This window comes from Oryza brachyantha, chromosome 10 (assembly GCF_000231095.2).
Source record: "Oryza brachyantha chromosome 10, ObraRS2, whole genome shotgun sequence".
In the NCBI taxonomy this organism is placed as follows: domain Eukaryota; kingdom Viridiplantae; phylum Streptophyta; class Magnoliopsida; order Poales; family Poaceae; genus Oryza; species Oryza brachyantha.
This window is the reverse complement of record NC_023172.2, coordinates 15,919,642-15,944,015: the sequence shown is the minus strand read 5'-3', so window position 1 is coordinate 15,944,015 and position 24,374 is coordinate 15,919,642. Positions and strand designations below refer to the sequence as shown.

The 24,374-nt window shown below is 44.5% G+C and overlaps 6 protein-coding genes and 1 non-coding gene across 12 annotated transcripts; 5 read left to right on the top strand and 2 right to left on the bottom strand.

Annotated features, from left to right (window-relative positions):
- Positions 1 to 814: 814 nt before the first annotated feature.
- On the top strand, positions 815 to 4,326 carry LOC102704556 (replication factor C subunit 3-like). Of its 5 annotated transcripts, none has more exons than XM_015841664.2 (11): positions 815 to 1,595; positions 1,678 to 1,788; positions 1,883 to 1,915; positions 2,347 to 2,509; positions 2,640 to 2,818; positions 2,912 to 3,048; positions 3,418 to 3,513; positions 3,612 to 3,681; positions 3,792 to 3,872; positions 3,977 to 4,124; positions 4,234 to 4,326. In XM_015841664.2, exons 1-11 carry the CDS (start codon positions 957 to 959, stop codon positions 4,305 to 4,307), a joined length of 1,731 nt encoding a protein of 576 aa, XP_015697150.2. In that variant the 5' UTR covers positions 815 to 956; the 3' UTR covers positions 4,308 to 4,326. The 5 variants fall into 5 exon arrangements, with proteins under 5 accessions (XP_015697150.2, XP_015697149.2, XP_040383874.1 ...); XM_015841663.2 differs by having other exon boundaries at positions 3,792 to 3,896; XM_040527940.1 differs by having other exon boundaries at positions 1,678 to 1,915; positions 2,390 to 2,509.
- A 631-nt stretch (positions 4,327 to 4,957) lies between these two features.
- On the bottom strand, positions 4,958 to 5,577 carry LOC121055471 (RING-H2 finger protein ATL29-like). The gene has a single exon (XM_040527942.1). It carries the CDS (start codon positions 5,564 to 5,566, stop codon positions 4,973 to 4,975), a length of 594 nt encoding a protein of 197 aa, XP_040383876.1. The 5' UTR covers positions 5,567 to 5,577; the 3' UTR covers positions 4,958 to 4,972.
- Positions 5,578 to 7,586: 2,009 nt separating this feature from the next.
- Positions 7,587 to 9,626, top strand: LOC102721772 (60S ribosomal export protein NMD3). The gene has a single exon (XM_040528475.1). It carries the CDS (start codon positions 7,709 to 7,711, stop codon positions 9,275 to 9,277), a length of 1,569 nt encoding a protein of 522 aa, XP_040384409.1. The 5' UTR covers positions 7,587 to 7,708; the 3' UTR covers positions 9,278 to 9,626.
- Positions 9,627 to 13,104: 3,478 nt separating this feature from the next.
- LOC102721484 (mitochondrial carnitine/acylcarnitine carrier-like protein) lies at positions 13,105 to 15,365 on the top strand. The gene is made up of 3 exons (XM_006662034.3): positions 13,105 to 13,194; positions 13,325 to 13,716; positions 14,670 to 15,365. The coding sequence occupies exons 2-3, from the start codon at positions 13,325 to 13,327 to the stop codon at positions 15,166 to 15,168; spliced, it is 891 nt and encodes a 296-aa protein (XP_006662097.1). The 5' UTR covers positions 13,105 to 13,194; the 3' UTR covers positions 15,169 to 15,365.
- A 104-nt stretch (positions 15,366 to 15,469) lies between these two features.
- Positions 15,470 to 18,477, top strand: LOC102721200 (mitochondrial carnitine/acylcarnitine carrier-like protein). 2 transcript variants are annotated; one of them, XM_040528164.1, is made up of 3 exons: positions 15,470 to 15,806; positions 16,177 to 16,571; positions 17,806 to 18,477. In XM_040528164.1, exons 2-3 carry the CDS (start codon positions 16,180 to 16,182, stop codon positions 18,359 to 18,361), a joined length of 948 nt encoding a protein of 315 aa, XP_040384098.1. In that variant the 5' UTR covers positions 15,470 to 15,806; positions 16,177 to 16,179; the 3' UTR covers positions 18,362 to 18,477. The 2 variants fall into 2 exon arrangements, with proteins under 2 accessions (XP_040384098.1, XP_040384097.1); XM_040528163.1 differs by lacking the exon at positions 15,470 to 15,806 and having other exon boundaries at positions 15,885 to 16,571.
- A 335-nt stretch (positions 18,478 to 18,812) lies between these two features.
- TRNAM-CAU lies at positions 18,813 to 18,899 on the top strand. Its single transcript is given in 2 exon segments — positions 18,813 to 18,850; positions 18,864 to 18,899. It is a non-coding gene; the product is annotated as a tRNA-Met (tRNA).
- Positions 18,900 to 21,765: 2,866 nt separating this feature from the next.
- LOC102704280 (abscisic acid receptor PYL10-like) lies at positions 21,766 to 22,937 on the bottom strand. The gene has a single exon (XM_015841703.2). The coding sequence runs from the start codon at positions 22,751 to 22,753 to the stop codon at positions 22,115 to 22,117; it is 639 nt and encodes a 212-aa protein (XP_015697189.2). The 5' UTR covers positions 22,754 to 22,937; the 3' UTR covers positions 21,766 to 22,114.
- Positions 22,938 to 24,374: the final 1,437 nt, after the last annotated feature.

The window sequence follows — 24,374 nt, the reverse complement described above, 5'->3', positions numbered from 1 at the left end:
GTGCCCATAGGATGATAATCGAGTCAAACCAGCTACGTAGACGTCACGTCAACCGAAACCACCATCCCAATCTCCTTAGGATTTATTTTACATTGGTTTTGACAGTGGTAGGACCAGTTGTATCTGGTATAGTGGTTCAACGACAAAAATCAAGATCGCTGTCAACGAGGGGGCGGTCTAATACGCACGCGCGTGCGGGCACCGCGCGTGGGTGATCGGTTTAGGCCTATACGTATACGTATAGTATATATACCCTTATATATATATGTATATAATTTTTAGGCATATAAACTTTATACAAGTAAACTTTGTACGTGCAAACTTTTATATATATACACACATACATGCAAATAAAAAATTACGTATACTCAAAAATTATAGATATAAAATTAATATATAAAAAAATTTATACATATAAATTTATACATGTAAACTTTATACAAATAAACTTTATAGGTATAAAGTTTTTAAAGTAAAGAAAAACCATATATACTACAAATGGGCTTAATCGTGGGCTTTTTATGGGCCTCGGTCAGCCCAGCATGCAGCTTACACGGGAGTGTTTCGCTAGCCTTTTCGGTCAATGAGGGACCTCGGGACTTTTCCTTTGTTTTGAGTTAGAGACCCCGTTCCTCCAGCGTGACGGCCCAAAATAAGTGGGCCATTGTGATGGGCTGATGGCAGTGGAGAAATCGGCCCATGTAGGGGTTGTGGCTGCCGGCGCAGGGAGAGGCAGGAGAAGGGAATGATCCCTATTGCCCCGGCATAAACCCCTTCTCCGGTCGACACCCGCTGCCGGCGTCGGAATCGCGTTGTTCATCCCGCCCGCCCGCGTCGGAATCGCCGCCGCCCATCGTTTTCCTCTCCGCACATGCCTACCCACCCCACCGCGATGCCACTGCGCCTGCGGGTCACCTCTCGCCCGGCCCACGCGTGCGCGCCTCGCTCCGATCCCCATGGCCCGCCCGGCGTCCCCGTCCCCCACCCTCTCCGCCGCGCTCGACCGGGACCTCCGCCGCGACGCCCGCCGCAGCCTCCTATTCCGACCTGGGAGGTCGTTGTCCTACCTCATGCTCAGCCTCCACCGCTTCGGCGCCGCTTGCCTCACCGGGAGCGGCGCCGCCCTCTCCCGCCCCCGCACCCCTAGGTCCACGCCCCCGCACTCGCCACGCCGGGAGGGGCCCCAGGTGGCCAATGTCGCCGTCGCCGTCGCCGAGAGGAGGCCTTTGAGGGAGAGAGAGGAAGCCGCCACCAAGCGCATCCACGACGCGCCGGCGGAATCCAAACACGAATCGGTCACGCAATCTGAGATGTCCGTCGGCGATCACAGCATGCAGACACAATCTGAGGTCTCCGCCGGCGACCACAGCATCCAGAGCACGCCGGCCTCCTCTACCGTCGGGAGGGGAGGGAATATCTGGGTCAGGGTTTTGCCCAAGACAGTCACCTTCCAATCGCAGGTGGACTCCCCGCCGACGTCTGCAGAGTCCACGCCGGCGGCAGAGGACGAGTACGTTTGGGCAGACAAGTACCGCCCCAATTTCCTCAAGGACTTCATCTGCAACAAAGACGCCGCACGTGAGCTCTATCAGCAGGTGACCACCATATTCAGTCAGAGACTTCATCGATAGAGTGATCGATACCAACTTGGCATTCTGATAAGGGATTACCCCCCAGGTCACTGCTCAAGAATGTAACCATATCATATTTGAAGGCCCGCCCGCGGTCGGGAAGAGAAGCATGGTATCAGCACTCATAAGGGATGCTTTAGCTCCTGATGGTCTCAAGGTTGATGTTACTCACTTGTGCACAAGGTTTGTCCAACCAAATTATCTAAATCTTGAATCTCACAAATGCTTGTGCTTGATCTTGCCATTCACAGACAGAGGAAATAATAAAGAGATTCGAGTTGAAGGTATGTGTTGAATGAGCACAACTAGTTATTACTATTTTCTTCATAAATCTTAATGAATTTTATCCGCGTTACATTGCCGACCCGGCGAACAAAAAGTTATTAGTATTTTGCACCTCTTCACCATTACAAATCTGTAGTACTCCCTCATACTTCTTGTTCTGGACAGTTACATGATCTTCAGAAACAACTTTGATCACTATTTTCTATGAAACATATAAAATATCAACAAACATATGATTTTGGCAAGATTAATCTATACATGTAGCATTAATGCTTCTAAAGTAAACATTTTGAAAATTATTCACAGTCAAAGTTCTAAAAGTTTGACCTCGAGGACAAGTATTATGGAACCAGAAGGAGTAATTCACAAGGAATTGTAAAATGATATCTAATGCATGGTTATATTCCTACTGAACATTCTCATACTGTAGGGAGAAATTGCCAAACACATTGATATCAGAGTGAAGATTTCAGGTCATCATGTAGAGGTAAATTTGGCTGATATACACGGCTATGAGAAGCATGTCATTACTACTTTGTTGAATGAATCCATCCCATCACCAAACTCCATTTGCAGTCACGCTAATTGCAGAGGTACATTAGGATACTATTTTACCTCGTTAAATGAAACAGTGATCTTTCTTGACACCACTGCATGTTGTTCATTTATTTTCCAGTATTGATATGCTTTACATTGAAGTACTAGTGCATCACACATATGCAGTGATTGTTGTCCATGACGCTGATAAACTCTCATATGATCTTCAACATTATATCGGATGGTTTCTGGGGAGGTATGTAGGCTGCAATAAAATCATGTTCTGCTGTTCTGATGCTTCAAACCTTGAGGATGTCAGGCATCTCTGCAAGGTTGTGACACTTAAGCCACCTTCATTTGATGAGGTACTTAAAATACAACCAATTGATTTTGTATGGATATTTTATCTTCTCATTTGCAATGCTGTACAGTTTGCTAAAAAATATTTTAACCCTTAGATAATCAAGGTCCTAGAGTACATTGCAGTTCAAGAGGGCATAGATCTGCCTCATGATATTGCTAGGAGAATAACAATGAGCGCAGGCAATAATCTCCGACAGGCAATACGTTCTTTTGAAGCTACTTGGAAAGCAAAGTAAGCATATAAAGATGAAAGAACACCAAGCATTGCTTCTCGTCTCCTTTTCGAGAAAGTAAAAGGAATACACTGCTTCTCAAAAATATCACACTAGGATGTTGCAATGGTTTGACTGTGGGTAAAGGAGATGGTCTGTTTGTGAAGAAATATCTTTACAACATAATATGTTCCTTCCTCATTTTATAAATAAATAATCGATTCATCTTTTTTGACAAAAAAAAAGATTAAGCATATAACTGCTCAATTAAGGTGCATGTTTCATTCTTATTGAGAATATGCTAGATTGCTGGTACTGTATTCATTCTTTTGTTAACAAGCACTAGCATTGGGTTTGTCAAGGCGAGAAATAACCCCTCACAACTGCAGCTATGCGTTCCTAGAAGGCCATGCCATTTTGACAGGATGGGAGGAGGAAATCTCCAATGTAGCGAAAAAAATCTTGGAGGAACCAAGCTCAAAGCAGTAGGATATCCCTTTCATGTGTTTTTTCATAACTCAGTAGACTAGAGCTTCTCTCGTAAAAATTAAGGGGCCAACTGATTGAACTTGAACTTGTGCAGGTTATTTGTCATTCGGGGGAAGATCAGAAAACTGATTGAACATAATGTGTCCCCTTATTTCATTTTCTCTGTAAGCTCTACTCTGCCTAATGTTTGCATACTATGAAGGCTATGAAGGGTCCAAACAGGGTTCGGTGTTGTTAGTGTTTATTATTGATCTTTGTCTCCTTCGAAATGCAGCATCTGGTTGCTGAACTAAAAAGGGACAGGGACGAGGAGTTCCAAAATAGCATCGACGAACTAGCGTCAGAGTTGAACCGTGTTAGCATGACTGCTGCATCTTCAGTAATAGTTGTTTCCATCCGCGAATCATGATCCAATTTATGTATACTAACTGATACTTTCTTGCTTCTTGTCATCATCAGTGTAAAGACTGCATGCTTCAAAAGGAGCAGTGCAAAGAGTGCAAATCTCGTGACACAACTTTAGAAACCAGAAACATCAATATAGAAGGTTTTGCCAAGAAGGGCCATGACCCAGGCGAAACCATCCAATGCTTTATTAAGATTGAAGGTACTACCATTTCTCCTGCCAATTGAGTTTAGCTGTCAATTGACAAGATCTTTGTTCTTTAGTAGAGTGAACTGTACTAACTACTAACTAAACACTGCAATTCTTTCAGAATTCACCGTGAGATTTATGGGCTTCTACAGATCTTTAAAAGCAAAGAACACGAATAGAGGAGGGGGTCTATAAATAATTTACCATCCCTGTTGCTCGTACGCTGTTGTTTATAAATAAGCAGCGTCGTTGTGCCTTTGAATCAAAGCAGCTGAATCGTGCTATTATGTACTTTGCTTCCATAAATCATGTAATAGACCCTTATATTGCCCTGTGTGGTGCGTGTGATAATTTGTAGCAGAACTGTTTGTGCCTGTATAGATTTTTGTGTTCTCTCTTTCTAGCTAGCTTTTTTTTTTCTTGCATAGAGGAAAACTACTCTAAAATTAGTGGCATACTTACTTTAGAATGCCCTTGTTGCTACCAACCGTTCAGCTCCTTGCTCCATTTTGTGGCTAAAAACAACATTACAAAGCTTCAAACATGTACAGTCATACAGTAAGTATAACTATTTTTTTCTTGGCATGTATTGCAGTGGCATACTTGCATTGAACAGCTGAAGCTGTGATGGCTCATAATTCGAGCTGGAAGACTGTACACAATCATTTCCAACAATTTGGAAATAGTGACCCGATGCACAATTAAAGTAGAAGCCGAGTTCGGTATTTACACGGTAATCTGCTCCTCGTCGCCGTGCTTGAGCCGTGGGGGCATGCAGCCACAGATCAAATCAAATCAATTTTGGCGCCAACAGAAGGAAATCCAGACGTACAGGTGTCCATCACGCCGGCGTTCACCGGTTAACCGGCGCCGCCCCTCTGGTCGCACTCCACGTCGACGGCAATGGCGGGCTCGCCGTGCACCGGCGCGTCGAGGTCGGAGCGGCACACCGGGCACGTGGTGTGCGCGCGTAGCCACGAGTCGATGCACGCCGTGTGGAAGGCGTGGCGGCAGGCGGTGAGCAGCCGGACGTCGTCGCCGCCGGTGAAGTCCGACAGGCACACCACGCACTCCGGCGGCACCACCGCGGCGGAGGCCTGATCGAAGCGCACCGTGGGGAAGGAGGCGAGGATGGCGGGGTCGAGGCCCGGCGGCTTGCGCGGCGGCGCGGGCGGTGAGCCCTGCGCCACGTCGTCGTCGTCGTCGTCGTCCCCGTCGTGGAAGCCTGGGCGTCTGCGGCGGCGGCGGAGCCAGAGGGAGAGGAAGTGGAGGAGGTCACGGATGAGGAAGATGGAGAGGAAGCAGAGGAGGAGGACGAAGAGGATAAACACCGGCAGCAGCGTGGGGAACGACTGCCGCTGGTCGGGAGGCGGCGGCGACCTCGAAGCGTTGGCGGCGGGGTCGTGGGTGGTGATGGCGTGGGCGTTGAGGAGGAGTAGGTGGCGCGCGGCCATGGGCGGCGGCGTGCGTGCGTGCGTGCATGTGGCGGGACGGGCCGTGCGAGAGTTTAATTAGCTAAAAGAGGTAGCGGCAGGCCGGTTGCGCGGGAGACGCCATGGCCGGACGTCGTAGTAGGTGGGTTGGAGACGTCGCGGCGTGCATGCATGGTATGGTAATGGTAGCCGTGAGCTTTACGGATTAGGCGAGGCGAAGGCGACGCCGCGACGGCACGACATGGACAATGCATCTAAGCTCGCTTCCATATATCCGTCCATCACATGCCACGCCACGCGCTGACGTGACTCATAATCTAATCCACCAAGCTACTACTCACTACCAACTAGGATCAGATAGTTAGTTAGCAACGCTTTCTATTTTAATCTCAACCTCAAATTACTTGCTTTCTTCCTGATGATCATCATTAGCACTGCACCTCCATGGCTCCATGACGCCGGCGGCGATGCGCCGCCGGAGGATGCCGGTGCGGGGTCGGCCCACGATCTCCCTGGAGAGTTGCTGGGCCAAGAATTAGGTGGGCCGTTTCGATTAGTTCTCTTCTTCGTTCCCTGCTCCTCCTACCCCTCGATCTCGGCTCGTCAAGATTTTTGTGTTACTGTATCTGTATTTTTTTTTTCACAGGTTATGGAAGTTCACTGTTCTCTTCTTGTTGCAGAGTCTAAGGAGAGGATATCTGCAAACTTGTCAAATTTTGCAGATGATCCTTACAGTTTACGCCTTCATGCGCCAGGTTACCCACGAGCTCCACCTGTGTACTACGGTTGTTCAGCACCTGATGCAAATTTCCTTGCAACAAACTGTTCTCAATTGGCTTTCCTTTTCATTGTTCAGTAAGACTGTGTCTGCTGTGTTTGTTGTTTCAGCTGAATGCTCTCGAGTTTGTTTGTTCATGGACTGCATTAGAGAGCCAACTGAAAGGTTTGATTAGTTTGGGATTTGGTGGGGTTTGTGATTCATGCAATGACCTTTATAGCTTTATAGTTGCCCGTGTTAATGTGAATGATGTGGACTATTCATTCTTTATTTTTCTCTTCCACTTACTTTTAGGAACAAATTAAGTCGTCATGTATTTGTCTGTGTGCATGCAGATCCAGCAAATGATTCACCCATAACCCATTGGTTTTACAATACCTATCTAGCTCAGTTATCACGAATACTGTGAGTACCTGTTCAAAACAGTTCTATTATACACTTGCATAACCCTATTGAAAGGAAGTTTTTGTTCTTTCGTCATGCAACACAATGAATATAAAGTGAAACAACTAATAAAGGAAAACAATATAAGTACACCTTTATGTGGCCAGGAAAATGAGATCTTCAATCCACATTCTTTTTCATTGCTCTTTCTCAAATAGTTGTTGAATAAAGTGGAGAATTGGATAGAACTACCAGGTATAAGGTTAACGACTTCTCAACATCACAATTATTTTAAGGAGGTCTGGAGTATTGATTTAGAACTAAGATATTTGAAAAGTACATTATTTTAATTTCAATCTAATTTATACATGTCGGGACTTACAGGGGTAATTGTTCTGGTTTTTCATGGAAAAACCAAACGATATATTTACACATAAAAAATAATATATGAATAAATTTTTTATATACATATTCTTAGTGATCTAAAAGTCAATGCTGGAAAATAATCTTCAATAAAAAAACTCCAAATTCAAGGATGAAAAATTAAATTTTGACATATAAGCATAAGCAAAATCGATAAGCGACAAAAGGAACAAAATAGTTGCAGACTTGCAGGTTTGATGTGCAAAGCAAGTACATATGTTCTGAGAAGGATAAGGAACAACAAAAGAAACCAGGACAGTACATATGTTCCAACTTGCCAAATGCTACAGTATTGGTCATGGACTCACTTGCAATTAACGGAAGTGATGGCCCAACAACGGAAAAGGCCGAAAAGCCCAAATCTCTCCTGGTGGATGGCCCAAAAACCTAAACCATTCGTCGTAATCGCGTTCGTCACCTGACCTGACCTCAAGCCTTTCCTCCACCGCCGCCGCCTCTCCTCTTCTTCCCCACCCGGCCGGCAGGGAGGCGAAGCCCCAAAACCCTAGGCCAAAAATCCCCAATTCCATCCCGATTCAATCCACCCGGAGAGGGAGAGAGAGAGAGAGAGAGAGAGGATGCTGCCGGGGTCGGCGGCGCCGGCCGCTGGGAGCGGCATGTTCGTGCCGACGCAGACGGTGGGGACGGTGCTGTGCTGCATCTGCGGCGTCGCCATGCAGCCCAACCCGGCCAACATGTGCGCGCGCTGCCTCCGGGCGCGCGTCGACATCACCGAGGGCGTCCCGCGCCACGCCGCCGTCGTCTACTGCCCCGACTGCACCTCCTACCTCCAGCCGCCGCGCTCCTGGCTGCGCGCCGGCCCGGAGTCGCCCGAGCTCATGCAGATCCTCCTCCGCCGCCTCAACCGCCCGCTCGCCCGCCTCCGCGTCTCCCTCACCGGTGCCGAGTTCGTCTTCTCCGAGCCCCACTCCAAGCGCCTCCGCCTCAAGCTCCGCCTCCGCCGCGAGGTCCTCCACGGCGTCGTCCTCGAGCAGACCCACCCCGTCGAGTTCACCGTCCACGACCGCCTCTGCGACGCATGCTCCCGCGCCCAGTCCAACCCCGACCAGTGGGTCGCCGTCGTCCAGCTCCGCCAGCACGTCCCGCACCGCCGCACCTTCCTCTTCCTCGAGCAGCTCCTCCTCAAGCACGGCCAGGCTTCCCTCGCGCTGCGCGTCGCCGCCGCCCCCGGCGGCCTCGACTTCTACTTCGGTTCGCGCTCGCATGCTGCCCGCCTCGTCGACTTCCTCGCCACCGTCGCGCCCGTCCACACCCAGACCGCCAAGCAACTCGTCTCGCACGACACCAAGAGCAACGTCTACAACTACAAGCACACCTTCTCCGTCGAGATCTGCCCCATCTGCCGGGAGGACCTCATCGCCCTTAGCCCTCAGGTGTCCCGCGACCTTGGTGGCCTTGGACCACTTGTTCTCTGCATCAAGGTCACTAATGCCATCGCCCTGCTTGATCCCCTCACACTGCGTGTGCACCACCTTGAGGAGAAGAAGTACAGGGTGTACAACTTCAAGGCTGCTCTCACTAGCAAGCAGCTCGTGGAGTACATTGTTCTGGACATCGAGCATGAGTCGCCAGAGATCACCATTGATGGATCTCGGTACCAGTTGGCTTATGCACAGGTTGCCCGTGTGTCGGATTTTGGGAAAAACGACACCATATTTACTGTGCGGACTCATCTTGGGCACCTGTTGAGTCCTGGGGACCTTGCCCTTGGATATGATCTTTATGGTGCCAACTTCAATGATGATAACATGGACACAGCTATGACACAGCACAGTCTTCCTGAAGTGATTCTTGTCAAGAAGAGCTATGAGAAGAGGCCACGTACACGCCGATGGAAGCTGAAGAGGCTTCCAGTGGAGGAAGATGCTGTAAACAAGGCCAAAGGGGAGGAAGAGAAGAGAGCTAATGAGTATGAGGAGTTTCTTAGGGACTTGGAGCATAATTCAGATATTAGATTTCAGATTGATCTGTACAAGGATGAGGACTATAGGTCAGAGATGGCATCTACTATTGGTGATGATGTTCCCACTGTACCAATTGAGGAACTAATTGAGGACCTAAGTCTTGGTGATGATGAGGAGGATCAAGAGGATGAAGGCAACGCGCATACTGGTATGGTGGCTTGAGTGATCATGCCTGCCTGTGCTGCCCCTCTGGTTATGGTTTCTGTGAACTGCAGATCATAGGTCTAAACTGCATCCGTTTAATTCATATAAGTTTTGTTTTCCCTTAGTTCTATAAGTTAAGCCTGGAGGTGTTCCTAAATTTTGAAGTATCGACATTGTTTGTCAGGATAGATGTGTCACCCTTATCCTGTATCTGGTGTTGCAGCATGCCTTAAATTATATATGTTTCAGCTATTATTATTGTCTGTGATATTTTGTTTACTTGTCATTGTGTGGCTGATCACTACCTTAAAATAGTTGTAGTTTGTTGTTTGAATCGTTCCAGATTCCTATTTTACTATACCTTTTCAATCCATGTTTAATCAGTTTGCTAGCATGGTATATGAATCTGATGAGCCATGACTAGGGATGACCTGAAAAGTCTGCCATGTTAACTGTCACTCCTATAAATTGATTAAAAAACTAATAACATATTCTTTAATCTTATATTATACTTCCTCTGGTAAAAAATATTTGTTGTTTAGGATAAGATTTGGTCAAACTTCTAAAATTCTGACAAGCAATTATTTTTTAAATGCTTAGTATAAATGCAAAACAAATGATATACATATATTTTCCTCGAAAGGTACTGTCATAATATCATAAACTTATTTGGTTTTTCAATTCCATTCTAACAAAAAAATTGGTTGTCTACGATTAGGTCCACATTAGAGTGCATAGACCATGTAGGTATTCACTATCATGTCTACTTCCACAGGTGGCTATGTTAGGAACTTAGCATTGAAGTTCCACTTCTGTATTATTTACATGGTGATAAGATCCATATAGGATTCACTACTTGTGCTCCTGCATACCTTGTATTTTTTTAACTGTGGAGTGTTTCGTTGACTTGTATGGAATGAACTGATCCAACATGTTATGCTGGTTGCTCATGGCATATTATTTGTAGTAACATGTTATTTTTGTTCCTCATATCATATTATTTGTGGTGTATGGGTTAGTTAGGCACGCCTTGCATAGTGATGTTAATTTCAAAATTTCATGATTTCGTCTCTTCAGAGCAGTTGTACCCAGCTCATCTTCCTTCTTGTATTACAGATTCATATATGCTGGCTGAAATGAATGTGCGGTATTGGCCATTTGGCACCAGTGTGTTGGCATGTTGCTGATATCACAGGGTTTATTGCTGAATTGCAAATTTTGTTTGTCTTTTACTTCTAAAATCTCATAGTTGAACGGAACTTGGCCAGCATGATTTTTTTTTTGTTTGTTTAGGATTGTGAAATTGGACATTTGGTAGTGCCGGTGCAAACAAGATAGATGTAAGTAGAGCCATATTCCGTATTATCCAAGTTGTATTCTGTTCTGTACTTCTTACTAGCATGTAACATCTACGTGTAGGTCATATTTATCACATGCGGGTGCATTTGATTAACTTAGGAGCCTTTTTGTCAATACATATTTGTTGTTGGTGTGATCATCAGTCTTTGTGCTCATTGGTATGATCTCTCAGAGAAAACAGATGTTACAAGTAGCATGTAGAGCTGCGCGTGCTTAGCTTCCAGATTTCTGGGTCTGGTTGGTGGCCTTCCGCCCCGCAGTGGTGCGTGACTTGGTGGACATAAAGCTGCACCTGCACGCATTGATGTTTCTTCTGTTAATAAACTCTTCGATTCTTTCTTGCTTCAAAGTTTACATTTTGGTATCTCTCCTTTACAGACTTTTTAGTCGTGTCTAAATTCATATGAATATATATATATATATATATATATATTAATTGATGACATCAATTTAGACAAGGGTAAGGGTAGAAAAGTCTTATAATTAGTTTACATTCCCAAATCCTGATGTGATTAGAAGGTTTCGGGTCAAAATTAATTTCGTCTCATTACATTGCACCAAGTCTGGAGCTTTACAGATGCGTAGCAGTATTGAAATTAGCCAGCGCATTCATGTAGCAGCCACTCCTAGAAGGTGTGGACATGTGGACATGTTTGCCCGATTCTTTTCGCTGGTACCTATGGTTAAGTTAAAATTTATTTTTTTTAACTTTAGATTCAGAATTGATTTCAAGTTTTTTAGTGTGTTTTAGTTTTTAGCCTTTACTTTTAGGATTGCGAGGGACGCTCGTATATAAAAGTTTTATATACAAATTATTTTTATTTGTAAATGCGTCAGTTTCGTTTTTTTCACATAAACACAAAATGCCTCCCTTGCACTATTTCACACGTTGGTTCATTTAATCTGGACGCTATATCCATCGTCATGCATCTGGAAATGGTGTGCTTCGTCAGCTTGCGACTTTGTCAAGTGTGTCATCCACTGTCTTAACACCTTTTCTATTGTGGTGATACACTTTAGTACCAGCATACCGGCGGTAAGCAGCGTCGGAGTCCATCATTGAGTCTGCGAATCGGTGATAAAAATATCAGATCTAAAAGAAATGTTGAAAAATAAACTTTAGTAGAAGACTAGAAAAAATTCTAAATTTAAAATTTAAAATTTAATTTTTTTATAAGCATGAGCAAACGAAAAAAATAGAGGTGCTAAACGATTGGCACAGGCGCACAGCAATAAGATGAGGTCATCTTTAAAATGAAATAAGATTTGATGCCAATTGATTCCCTTCCAGTTTCTCATCTTTGCCGTCATTCTTCGCCCAAAGTCTCTCCCTTATACACGACGCGGAACCAGTATCAATTGGGGGCGTACACAGGAGTAGGAGTACCAACCACCAAGCGCACGGGCTCGTACTCGCAGCCGTCTCACCGCTACGACCGTGATTACATCACGGATGACGTGTAGTTGGTGGCAGAGACGAAAATAGAAAAAAGACATATTACTTACCGCTGTTTGGATCACGTGATTTTTTAAGTACCCGTTACATCGAATGTTTAATACTAATTAGAGATATTAAATATTTACTATTAATAAAACTTATCTCATACTTTGGAATATTTCGGGAGACGAATCTATTGAGCCTAATTAATCCATGATTAGCGAATGTTTACTATAGCATCACATTCGTTAATCATGGATTAATTAGGCTCAATAGATTCGTCTCGCGAAATATTCACATTCGCTAATCATGTATTAATTAGGCTTAAAAAATTTGTCTAATAAAATAGCCTTTATTTATGCAATTATTTTTATTATTAATCTATATTTAATACTTCTAATTAACATCCAAATATCCGACGTGACAAGGATAAAAAAAAATCCCCAATCCGAACAACCTCTTTGCTTCATCAGTTACATGGTACTCGTCGTTTTAGATCTTGATTTTTTTACTATTTTCTAGTATTATAATATACTCCTATTTAATATCAACTAGCGTATAGTTTTCTCAAAGTACATATATACTTGAGACGATTTTAAAGCAATTATTTCAAAATGCTACTAAAGTTCAGTCTCTACTAAAGACGATACTTCGTTATTTCTACGATACTTCGTTATTTCTAGAATTTAAATTTTGTACAGTAATATTACGTTTATGCACCGGTACACATTATTTTAATTATTACAATAATTTTAGAGTCAATCAAATGCTTAGAAAGATAATATAATTAATTTAAAATTAAAAAAATTAGATACTGAAGTAATTAAAGGATAGTCTTTTAATAATATTTTAGTCTATACAAAATAACCTATAAATAGTTATATTTTAGGTTATACTAAATAATCTATAAATACATATATTTTGATTTATACTAGTACTCCTATTTAGATAATCTACAAGTGCTTATGTTTTTGTTTGCTTTGGAGACAGTGGTCGTTGGGTTGGCGGAATCGCAAGCCGTGGGCCGTGCCATAAAACGCCAGCTCCCGATCTCCTCCCCTCCGTCACTGATCGCAATCACCAGTTCACCACCAACCCAGCCCAACCCACGGGAGGCGGCGGCGGCGGGAGCACAGAGGTGCGTTGCGTTTGCTCTCCCCATGTTCCTTGGTTGGCATTGCCGCATCCCCTTGTTGCTGGATCTGTGCCTTTGAGTTGGAACTGAAGCAGACGATGATTGTTTTGGTGGATTGATCGCATTTTGGCAGATGGGGGACGTGGCCAAGGACCTGGCGGCCGGCACCGTCGGGGGAGTCGCCAACCTCATCGTCGGCCACCCGTTCGACACCATCAAGGTCAAGCTCCAGAGCCAGCCCACCCCCGCTCCCGGCCACCTCCCCAAGTACGCCGGCGCCGTCGATGCCGTCAAGCAGACCATCGCCGCGGAGGGGCCCAGGGGACTGTACAAGGGGATGGGGGCGCCTCTCGCCACCGTTGCCGCCTTCAACGCCGTCCTCTTCACCGTCAGGGGCCAGATGGAGGCTCTCCTGAGGTCGGAGCCCGGCCACCCTTTGACGGTCAAGCAGCAGGTCGTCGCCGGTGCTGGTGCTGGGGTAGCTGTCTCCTTCCTCGCGTGCCCAACTGAGCTCATCAAGTGCAGGTAAACTAAATTCAACTCATTTAATCCTCATCTCCCTTCAGCAGTTTGATCTGCTGACTGCAGTGCAGTATATTCAGTATTCACTTCATGTGGGGTGTGGGTGGCTGATCTTTGTATTTTGTGTCAATGGTAGCAATTTAGTTGTGTGTGTGTGTGTGTGTGTGATGTCCTCATAATTATGTATCGCCCTTTCCTGCATATATCTGTTATCACTCAAGTAATGTTAGGTGTTCATTCTTCTTTCAAGTGTTCACATTTTTGCTGTATTTCATTTTATCTCGCTTTTACTGCATTGCTGTTGTAGATTATTTCTCAGATTATTATAGTTAGCCCCTGAGGACTATTTCTTTTCTATCTGAGTCTCGGTCTTCTAGAGCAAATGATGTCAGACCAAGTTTTCTGAAAAAAAAAAAACTCACCTTTTTTTCTTACCACAATCAAGCCTCTTTAGTGCAGTGTTTGTTTTTTTATAAAACTTTTTTTCTAAAAGTAGTGATACACTTCTGCGGTTTGTATATTCAGAGACTGCATCCCTTGTGCTTTATATGTTTTTATAGGTTTCTTCTTCTGGTTTCTCCTTGAAAGGGATATATGAGTTTCGAGCTTCACTTCTCCATAGAAAATGACATGAGACCCTGCCTGATCAACAACCTTCTACAAATGTTACATCACTTTTTGAATAATTATATGTTAAACATCATAACTGGTTACTCAATCAAATCAATAGTGTGGATTGTTGCAATGCAGTACACATATTTTGGCTGTGATTCGTCATGCATTTGTGCAGTAGGCACGGTCAAAATCTGATCCCTTGTACTTTTATGGGTTCTTAAGTGTTCTAGTGCTTTCTGATATTTCCTTGGAAGGGAGACATAAGACAACAAATTGAAGAATTCAACACTAGAGAAACATGCATTTTCACTCCTACTCTAACTTGCTTTACCCATTTGCAGGTTGCAAGCCCAGAGTGCTTTAGCCGAGGCAGCAGCTGCTTCTGGTGTAGCTCTACCCAAAGGACCAATCGATGTGGCGAAGCATGTCGTCAGGGAAGCCGGCACGAAAGGATTGTTCAAAGGCCTCGTCCCTACGATGGGCCGTGAGGTTCCTGGCAATGCCGTGATGTTCGGCGTGTATGAAGCCACCAAGCAGTACCTCGCCGGTGGCCAGGACACATCAAATCTTGGCAGAGGCTCCCTCATCCTTGCCGGAGGCCTTGCTGGGGCGGCGTTCTGGCTGTCAGTCTACCCTACCGACGTCGTGAAGAGTGTGATCCAGGTGGACGACTACAAGAAGCCAAGGTACTCAGGGTCCGTTGACGCTTTCAAGAAGATTCTTGCGGCTGATGGAGTGAAAGGCCTGTACAAGGGGTTTGGACCTGCCATGGCTCGCAGTGTCCCGGCCAATGCTGCGACCTTCGTCGCCTATGAGATTACAAGATCAGCTCTAGGTTGATTGATTCCTCATTCCATTGGGCCATTTATATCTCTTGTCATGGTTGAAACAACCACCTGGCAGTGCAGTTGAGAAAGATGCAGCAGCTCCAAGCCTTTCTTTCTTTCTTTTTTTTGCAAAGTTCATTTTAGCTGCAACATTGTGATTCAAAACATTGAAGTATGGAAGCAATAGCGATAGCAAGATCGCTGGCTCTGTATTTTTGTCTGTCTGCAATAAGCTTAGCATGTGAGCATGTGTGTGTGGAGTGAGTGTAGCTGAAAAAAAAACCTATGGTCTTGTCGGAATGGTTGGCCTGGAGTGGATTGGCCATCCGACGGTGATCCAATGGTGAGGGAGTGATGGTGTGTCTCTGATGGTGATGGGTTGGGAGCGTTTGGTGAGTGGCCCTGGTTTTGCTCGCCCTCCTGGCGTCCGAAGCACCTCTCCCTTCTTCTTGGCCTGAATTTTTTTTGATTCCCTCTCAACTAGCATCTTTTTTATTGGCTCCTATCGGAGTATATTTTAGTAGTGAGACCTGGGGCTCTGGTTGCTTGAGCTAACTGAGCTGCGGCCTTGGTGAGGTGGAGGAGGAGGCAGCCACTCCCCTTCCCTTCCCTTCACCTCCATCTCGAAGCTCGGCTCCTTGATTAATCCAAGTAATTATAGTTTCTCTCTTTCCTTTCTCGATGATGCATTGGCAGAAAAAAAAATCTCTCTTTCTTGTTCTTCAATTGTTATGTTTGACTATCAGATTGGACTTCAGATCTTCTGATTTGTGCCTGGGATGGTGATTTCATCTCATCATCCGATGGAGTAGCATTCTTCAGTTGAATGCATGTGCAGAACAGAATATTTGTTTTGCCGAATCCTATAAACACGTAGCAGATTGTTGGCTATCTTGTCGGATTTAGCTAAATGATAAATGGAACAGAAGGAAGAAAGATTCATGCACATCAATGGAGGGAGAAGGAGAATCTTGATTCTTGAACTGAGTGAGCTCCAAACTAACTTGCAATGGAACTGCAGGAGATGGGTGACGTGGCCAAGGACCTGACGGCCGGCACGGTGGGCGGCGCGGCGCAGCTCATCGTCGGCCACCCGTTCGACACCATCAAGGTGAAGCTGCAGAGCCAGCCGACGCCGCCGCCAGGCCAGCCGCCCAAGTTCGCCGGCGCCATGGACGCCGTCAAGCAGACGCTCGCGGCCGAGGGCCCCAGGGGCCTGTACAAGGGGATGGGGGCGCCGCTCGCCACCGTCGCCGCCTTCAACGCCCTCCTCTTCACCGTCAGGGGACAGATGGAGGCCGTCCTGCGCTCCGAGCCCGGCGCGCCGCTCACCGTCAACCAGCAGGTCATCGCCGGAGCCGGCGCCGGAGTCGCCGTCTCGTTCCTGGCCTGCCCCACTGAGCTCATCAAGTGCAGGTTCGTTTTGCTCTCTCGTTCTGAATCTGTACAAGAAATGGTGTCTTGCCTGCAAGTCTGCAAATTGAATTGGTTAGCCTTGGTTTTCTGCAAGTGTAAGAAATGGTGCCCCCTCCTGAATATCTGCCTGAAATTCTGCAAACGTGTTGTGCCCTGTACCGATCTCCAATGGGTATCTATAAGTATACTACACAAGTTTTTAATAGGAAAGAGATAAAATTTATTTTTTAATTAAGAGATAGTCTCTTGTACATATTTTAATATCAAATGAGAATGAATTATAGAGTCATTTTTATTATGAGCTATGTGCTAAGAGCTAGACCATTGAAGAAGTATGCTATTTCTATTTTTGGATGTAGCCTAGTCAGCAGCCACAATCCCAAAATGAATTAACCTTTGATTTTCTGCAAACAAGCATATACCAATATGCCATATCGCTTAGTTGTCATGCGAAACAAGAAATGTTCCTAATGGAAACGGTTTACACTGAAAAAAAGTTATTGTCACCATGCTTGCACTCATCAAGGAATGCACGATGTGCTCTACGAGAAATTGCTATAAGTTTCAGTCAATAGTATTCAGTTTTTGGTTGAGTCTCTGGCTGCCACAGGTTTGTTTTCTGAAAACGAAATTGTATGACAATCGCCATAGAACGAGTTTTGTGTGCTAAACCTCAATAAGCAGAGAGGTATAGTCCATAAAGATAGAGCATTTGGTTGAGCCTATGGGCTCTGGCTGCCAAATGCTTGTTTTCTGGGAAGAAAGACTGTATGGCATTGCCATGAAACAGAGTTTCACCTGCTAACCTCATTGAGCACTTGTAACAAGAGGTATAATAGTCCATATATTGTAGTATGCACCAGCAATGCCTGTACACTGCAAATCAACAGATAGATACTTTTATCAGTACAGCACTGAACACTGCATCACTGCAAATCAACAGATAGATTATCCAATACCAGTACACTTTATCAGGCCCAGACACCCTGCATCACTGTATCTGACAGAAACTCCATAATTCGCTACTAATGTAAGATTTCTTTTTTCGTATTGCCTAGGTGATGCTAATGATCTAGGCACAGTAATACCTCTCTGATTACTGTTGTACAGGAGTTTTTGCACCATGCATAATAAAATCAGCATCATGTTTTGGTGGCACCTCTTGTACAGCTGAAGCAGATTGTCATGATGAACTAATAATCCAGTACTGAGCGGTGGTTTGCTGTCATGTCAGGTTGCAAGCGCAGAGCGCGTTGGCGGCCGCTGCTCCTGCCGCCGCCGCTGCTCCTGTGGGTGGAGGCGCGGCCACCGCCACCGCCACGGCCACCGTCGCGGCGGTGAAGTACGGCGGGCCGATCGACGTGGCGAAGCACGTGCTGAGGTCGGAGGGCGGCGCGGGTGGGCTGTTCAAGGGGCTCCTCCCGACGCTGGCGCGCGAGGTGCCCGGCAACGCGCTCATGTTCGGCGTGTACGAGGCGATCAAGCAGTACCTCGCCGGCGGGCAGGACACGTCGTCGCTGGGGAGGGGCTCCCTGGTGGTGGCCGGAGGGCTCGCCGGCGCCTCCTTCTGGGGGTCCGTCTACCCGACCGACGTGGTGAAGAGCGTGCTCCAGGTGGATGACTACAAGAACCCCAAGTACTCGGGCTCCATGGACGCCTTCCGGAAGATCCTCGCCGCCGACGGGGTCAAGGGCCTCTACAAGGGCTTCGGCCCGGCCATGGCGCGCAGTGTCCCCGCCAACGCTGCCTGCTTCTTGGCCTACGAGGTCACTCGCTCTGCACTTGGCTGAAATCAATGCATCATCCCGACCTTTTCGTTTCTTCTTCTTCTCACTCTTGCTGTCATTGGTCTCATCTGGACGTACAGCCTAATTCTGTAAAAACACAAAATCTTTACAAAAATCTCTTTTTTTTAGTTACTACTCTGCTTCTTCGCCATGAGAAAGATGAATTAAGCAAGGTGTCAGAGATGAATGGCAGCTGGACTTGTATCGATCACTCTCTCGTTTTAGTTGGTAGGGAGGGATTCCGCTCATGCATGCAGCAGGGCCATAAATTGCTGGAAATACCGATGATTGATGATCTAAGCATCGCCGGGTAGTTCAACTCTTGTTGAATTCTGTGAAATGTTGTTGGCACGATCGGCATCAGAGACAAGGTTGCTTTGGTCATGGATACAACTTACTTGCAACTGCCTATTCTATAATTTGTGATATTAGTGATGTTAAGTTTGGGCAGAAAGGGGTGGTGGCGCAGTTGGCTAGCGCGTAGGTCTCATAGCTACAGCGAGTGATCCTGAGGTCGAGAGTTCGAGCCTCTCTCACCCCATGTTTTTTCACTGCAACTTCTTTTTTTTTTCCCGCGAGAATCATTGCCCGATTTGAGATTGGTATTGAGCTTATCAAGATTCATGTATATAAAACAATCATTAAATGAATATAATTAAGATTAAAAGATCTTACAATATATAATGGGAATCTAATTAAGATTAAAAAAATCGAACGATGTGTAACGGAGGAAGTGCTATTAACCTGAATATGCTTGGAACATTGAAGCCACGAGTTGTCAAGGTCGAACTGGCTGTCTGTCTGTCCCCTAGCTAACCAGTTGCTCAGTGCGATCGTCCGTTGGCCATTGGCTTAGAAAGGGGTTTCAGCTACCCATTTTTGCACTTCTTGCAAACATCCACTCAAAAAAGTGTATCAGCGTAGCATAGTTCCCCGCCAATTTTTCGATCATCTTGCCTTTCTCCTACTTCCTGCTTCAGAACTAACCTCTGAATATCTGAACATCTGACCTCGTACTGAACTATGAGCAGCAGCAGCATGTGCATCAGATAGTGAGAGATTGCTTGTGATGGTCAGACAGCATGTAATGGTAATTGGGAAATGGGGATATGCATGCTACTTCGGACCTGTTTTATTATGATTATTATTATTATTATCTGTCACCTCTAAACATGCGTTTCGCGCAAGCATTTTAAGAAGTTATGTCAATCGTTTATGTCTTAAAATAGTTATCGTAAAACCAAATAATTTAGAGAATCTAAAAATGTCGTGAAAAGTAGCAGCACATGAGATCCTTAGCTGAGCTGAGGCTGAGGCCTAGGAGAGGCGGGAGAGTCGTTTCTGCTTTGATTATCATGCAGAGCAAGTTGCACAAGTTGTCCGATGGACAGTGCCATGTGAGGGTACAACCTCCTCCAATCCTTCTCCACTTTAATTAATACTCTCTCTGTCCTGTAAAAAAGACTATTCACTGCCCTTGTAAATCATCTTGCTTAGTAGGCTAATGCTCTTCTCATTGACTAATGAAAAATTCTCTCTTGTTCCTTGAGACTGCAGAGCCTCATCAGTTTCTTTTAATGAGCATAAGCAAGCGTTTTATTAATAATTAAAAAATATTTTATAGATAAATATTTTTACATATAAATGTTTATATGGATATAAAAGCGAAGAGTGAAAAATAGACTATAATAAAAAACCTAAATTCTGAATTAAAGTTTTAAAATTTAAAGTCTAGACATACAAGGTAAAAGATGAGGGGTAGACAAGAGGTCAGGTGCAATCGAATCGCCCTGTAGAATGTACTGTTCGCCGTTGTCCTTTTGACTGTAGCTGTGCTGTTATGCGCTGACGTGGATGAAAGCACAGGGAATCTGAGCAAGGCGATGATGCAGAGATTAGTCTTTTCATTCAGCGTATGATATGCCAAATTGCTAACGAAGCAATGGGATTGGTTTAAAAGGGATCCCCACTAATAGTAAGTGGAGCACCTAAATATGGAGTACTCGATATTCCAAAGCCACTTTCTGCAGTCACTTAACCAACAAATTTGCTTCTCGAATATTTTTCTTTTTTTTCATATGTATACTTTCTCCTGACAGATTTAATTGACGTTTAGGACAAGTAAATTATAAAAAAAACGAGGTAAACTTTCTGTCCGAAACGTCAAACAAATGTGACCGGAGGGAGTAGCAAGTATCTTGAACTGATTTATGCGCATTCTTCTTTTAACTCTCATCTTTCTCTCTATTGGAAAAGTAGAAGAAGAAACAAGCATCAACTTCATAGCTTTCTCTCCTTCATTCTCTGAATCTTTTAAGCACTACCCATGTCGATTGATGGCATTATATTACACTGGCTTCTGGAAGGAACGAAAGGCAGAACACACTATTATATTAACTAATACGAATGTTCTTTGTATCAAAATAATAATAATAGTAGTAATAATAACAGAAATGTTCTTGGAGACGAAAATGACCAAAGTAAACAAAGAAAAAGAAAAGGAAGTAAAAAAAACAGCGTCACGACTACGCAGTATTAAGGAATGTGATTAAACTCAAAACAAGAAAAAAAGAACTATAAGCTGAATGTGATCAATGATTACACCCTAACTTCCGGACACTTCGAAATCAGGTTGACATTTGATCGAAATATATTCAAATGAGCGAGCTATAGTGGAGTGATTGCAACAGAAATTCTTGTGAAATGCAACTGGCCTTTTCTATTCCAGGCAAGCGGGCACTAAACAAATTACTCCAAAGAAGCGTCGCGAAGTACACGTAAGAGAAAAAATCTGACAAGAAGGGGACAAAATCACGCTATTATACTAAATCAAGCATCCCAAGACAAGCGTCGATTAATAAAGATTATAGTAGTACAGAAATTTAAGGTATCCTCCTGATGTTGTACTACTAGTACGCTTGAATAGCTAGTAAATTGCTACTAGCGAGTGGACGTGAAATTCACTGAATGACTACAAAAGCAAAGCTCTTTTTTTTTTTGTTTGTTCTTGACAGATTTGAGCTGGATTCATGATGATGTTCATGTTCCATGCAGAAAAGCACTGCATAGAAAGATAGTGTTTCCACTAAGATATGCAATCATTCATAATCATCTTCAATGGTCGCCCTTCGAGCAAGTATAATAGCAGGCTACGAGCCAGCTAAATGCTGCCGTGGAAGAAAGAAGGAATAAGAGAGAGGAGAAGCTGGCTAAGCTTATTACCAGCTTAGGCACAAGAACCAAGACAGCATGTAAGATAGACATATGAATCATGTATTAAAGATAAAGAACTAACCATTCGTTATATGAGTGGGCTATAAAAAGACTACAAGAAATCTTATAGCCAGCTTGTTAGCTATATTATTAGCCTTGCTCATATGGCCGAAAGAAAAGAGGATTTGATGATAACAAATCAAAAGATTATCATTAATGAACTGTTAGGTGGATTAAATAAAAATGAATATGAATGAGGACCAAATTGAAATGCATGAACCACCGAAATGCAAATTTGGATTCCAATCAGGAAGTGACACAGACAAAGGAAGGTAAAAATGGAAAGCAAAGGGAGAAAGAAAGGCAAGGGGGAGACAAAGATGAGGACATTATTACAGGCAGCACCCCAGGAATGAGAAATATTTGAAGCTAATCCATCAACTAATCACCTTCAACTTCAGCACAGAGAGCAAATTCGAAGCGGCCCCCTCCAAAAGAAGCGAAATTGCAGAAAGGTCCAAAACTTTTTGGGGGTCGCCGCTGCTATTCGGCGGCCGGAGGAGGAGGAGCGGCGGCGGCGGCGGCGGCGTTGGCCTCGGAGACGGACTTGAGCTTCTGGAGATTGAGCCTGATGACGGTGTCGGCGAAGAGGCGGGTGTCCTCCTCGGTGTTGCCCTCGGGGACGTCGACGATGTAGGACTCGAGGACGACGGTGGTGCAGATCTGGTCGTCGGAGAGGTCGGAGACGGTGGTGACGGAGCGGTAGTTGCGGAGGCGGTGCTCGCCGCCGGTGATGGTGAAGCCGAAGACCCTGCGGGCGTCGTCGAGGAGGTCGAGGCGCTCGGTGCTGGTGCTGGCGGGGAGGCCGGAGATGACGCTGACCTCGCGGAGGCGGCCGGGGCGGAGGTCGTCGGAGCCGGAGTCCGGGTCGGGGCGGAGGACGCAGCTGCGGATGAAGTGCTTGTACACCTGGGGGCAGTCGAAGCGGCGGACGACGGCCCAGACGGCGGCGGCCGGCGCGTGGATGCGCTGCGCCAGGAGGGAGGAGCATTGGCCCGGCCCCACGGCGTACCGGTGGTGCGCCTCCACCGTCGGCCGCAGCTGCGTGTACTCCGCCGCCGTCAGACCCAGCCCCGGCGGCGGCGCTTCCGCCTGCTGCTCCTGCTGCTGCTTCTGCTCCATCGCCGATCCGCGCGCAGCGAATCGATCGATCGATCTGCGGATGGAGGAGGAGGTAGAAGAGCAAGCGTAAGCTCAAGTAATGTAGTGGAGTGAGATGGGGAATTGGGATTTGGGCTTCTTTCTCTCTCTCTCTCTCTTCTCTTTTTCTTTTTTGGACATCCGTTTCTTCCTCTTTCTTCTCTTCCCCGTGATTTCCTTTCCTTTTCTTTAACCCTACTTTTATTTTATTTTTATAAGTGAAGTTCATAAGATTACATATATTTTAAACAAAACTATGATGAATTACAAGTTTATTAAAAGATGTGCACAAAGAAGAATTCATAATTAATACTAAATTTATCAAACAGATAAAATTCATGGCTTCTACGTGAGCTCCTAGCTTTCACGTTTGGCCTTATTTGTGAATTAGAACTATTTTTAGGGGGTGTGTGTTTCTTGTGCTGTTCATCGACGTGCTGGATTGGCAGTGATTTGAGCCTGCAAGGGAGTAAAAGTGGGTGCTCAGGGTGGACCAACCCCTATTTAACCATTGCATCCTCATTAATTATGGATAAACAAAAATTGCTCTGCTGTTTTTTTTATATTGGAGAAGACAGCAAAACTATATTTGTAAAAATTTTGGGACGTCGGCTCCTCACCTACTTTGATATTTCAATGCATATATATGCATGTTATTGATTATAATATGACAATACGAGAGATAATATTAGACGTCCTTCCTCCTAATATGTATGGTTTCTATAGCAATATTTCATGAAAACCTTATTCCTTACTAGCTTATTATATATAAACTTAGCTTATTATTTATAAACTTGTATGTTCATTGTATTAGGGTTGGTATGTCTTTCCTTGCAAAACATAGCCTCAAGATAGTCTTAAGAGTACTTTAACAAAAATAAACAATTATTTATTTTATTATATTTTAGTAGAAAATAATAGTCAGAGTGGTTTTTAAGACAATATCGTTATTCAAAACAATATAATGGAAGGGAGTATTAATAGCCTTTTTTAGCGAAGGACCTTGACATGTGTTTTGGTTGAGGGTGTCATGCTGTCGGGGATAAGTAAGGTAGAAAATTTTGGTATGCATATATGGCGTACACTTGTTTTTCTACTTTGTCAATACACTTATTCTAAATGTTTACTTCTAACTCTTTTTTCTTTGACAATATACACTACATTTGTTCTAAAATATAATTATTTTTTGATTGTTTAATAGTGATTAAGTTCGACAAGAAAACTACAATATCCCTTAATAAACCATAAATGGTTGAGAGTGGTGGACAAATTAGGAAGATTTTTGAAAGTGAAGAGGTTGATGTGACCAATTATATTGTGGATAGCGTTAAAAATAATTATATTTTGGTATAAGATCTAAATTCTAAAAATACTTATATTTTAGAAATGATTGAGTAGTTCTTGCTACATAAAAATTATAATAGAAGACTAGACATGATAACTTTTTTAAAGAAAGAACACACGTTTTGTCTTTTAAATGTTAGTGTGAAACCAATGGTTTACTTTTGGTTGAGTTGGATGGTGGACTATTGAGGTGTAGTATTTTGACAGATGCTCAGGTGCCTTGTAGCAAATTTTATTTCTAAACAGTATTAAACAAAGT

Excerpts from the sequence above, each read along its gene's own strand:
- LOC102704556 (XM_040527939.1), top strand. The coding sequence starts at position 957 with ATGGCCCGCCCGGCGTCCCCGTCCCCCACCCTCTCCGCCGCGCTCGAC. Across the intron at positions 2,819-2,911 it reads AGCCACCTTCATTTGATGAG|ATAATCAAGGTCCTAGAGTA; the intron begins GTACTTAAAATA and ends TTTAACCCTTAG. Across the intron at positions 4,125-4,233 it reads ATGCTTTATTAAGATTGAAG|AATTCACCGTGAGATTTATG; the intron begins GTACTACCATTT and ends CAATTCTTTCAG.
- LOC121055471 (XM_040527942.1), bottom strand. The coding sequence starts at position 5,566 with ATGGCCGCGCGCCACCTACTCCTCCTCAACGCCCACGCCATCACCACC.
- LOC102721772 (XM_040528475.1), top strand. The coding sequence starts at position 7,709 with ATGCTGCCGGGGTCGGCGGCGCCGGCCGCTGGGAGCGGCATGTTCGTG.
- LOC102721484 (XM_006662034.3), top strand. The coding sequence starts at position 13,325 with ATGGGGGACGTGGCCAAGGACCTGGCGGCCGGCACCGTCGGGGGAGTC. Across the intron at positions 13,717-14,669 it reads ACTGAGCTCATCAAGTGCAG|GTTGCAAGCCCAGAGTGCTT; the intron begins GTAAACTAAATT and ends ACCCATTTGCAG.
- LOC102721200 (XM_040528163.1), top strand. The coding sequence starts at position 16,165 with ATGGAACTGCAGGAGATGGGTGACGTGGCCAAGGACCTGACGGCCGGC. Across the intron at positions 16,572-17,805 it reads ACTGAGCTCATCAAGTGCAG|GTTGCAAGCGCAGAGCGCGT; the intron begins GTTCGTTTTGCT and ends CTGTCATGTCAG.
- LOC102704280 (XM_015841703.2), bottom strand. The coding sequence starts at position 22,753 with ATGGAGCAGAAGCAGCAGCAGGAGCAGCAGGCGGAAGCGCCGCCGCCG.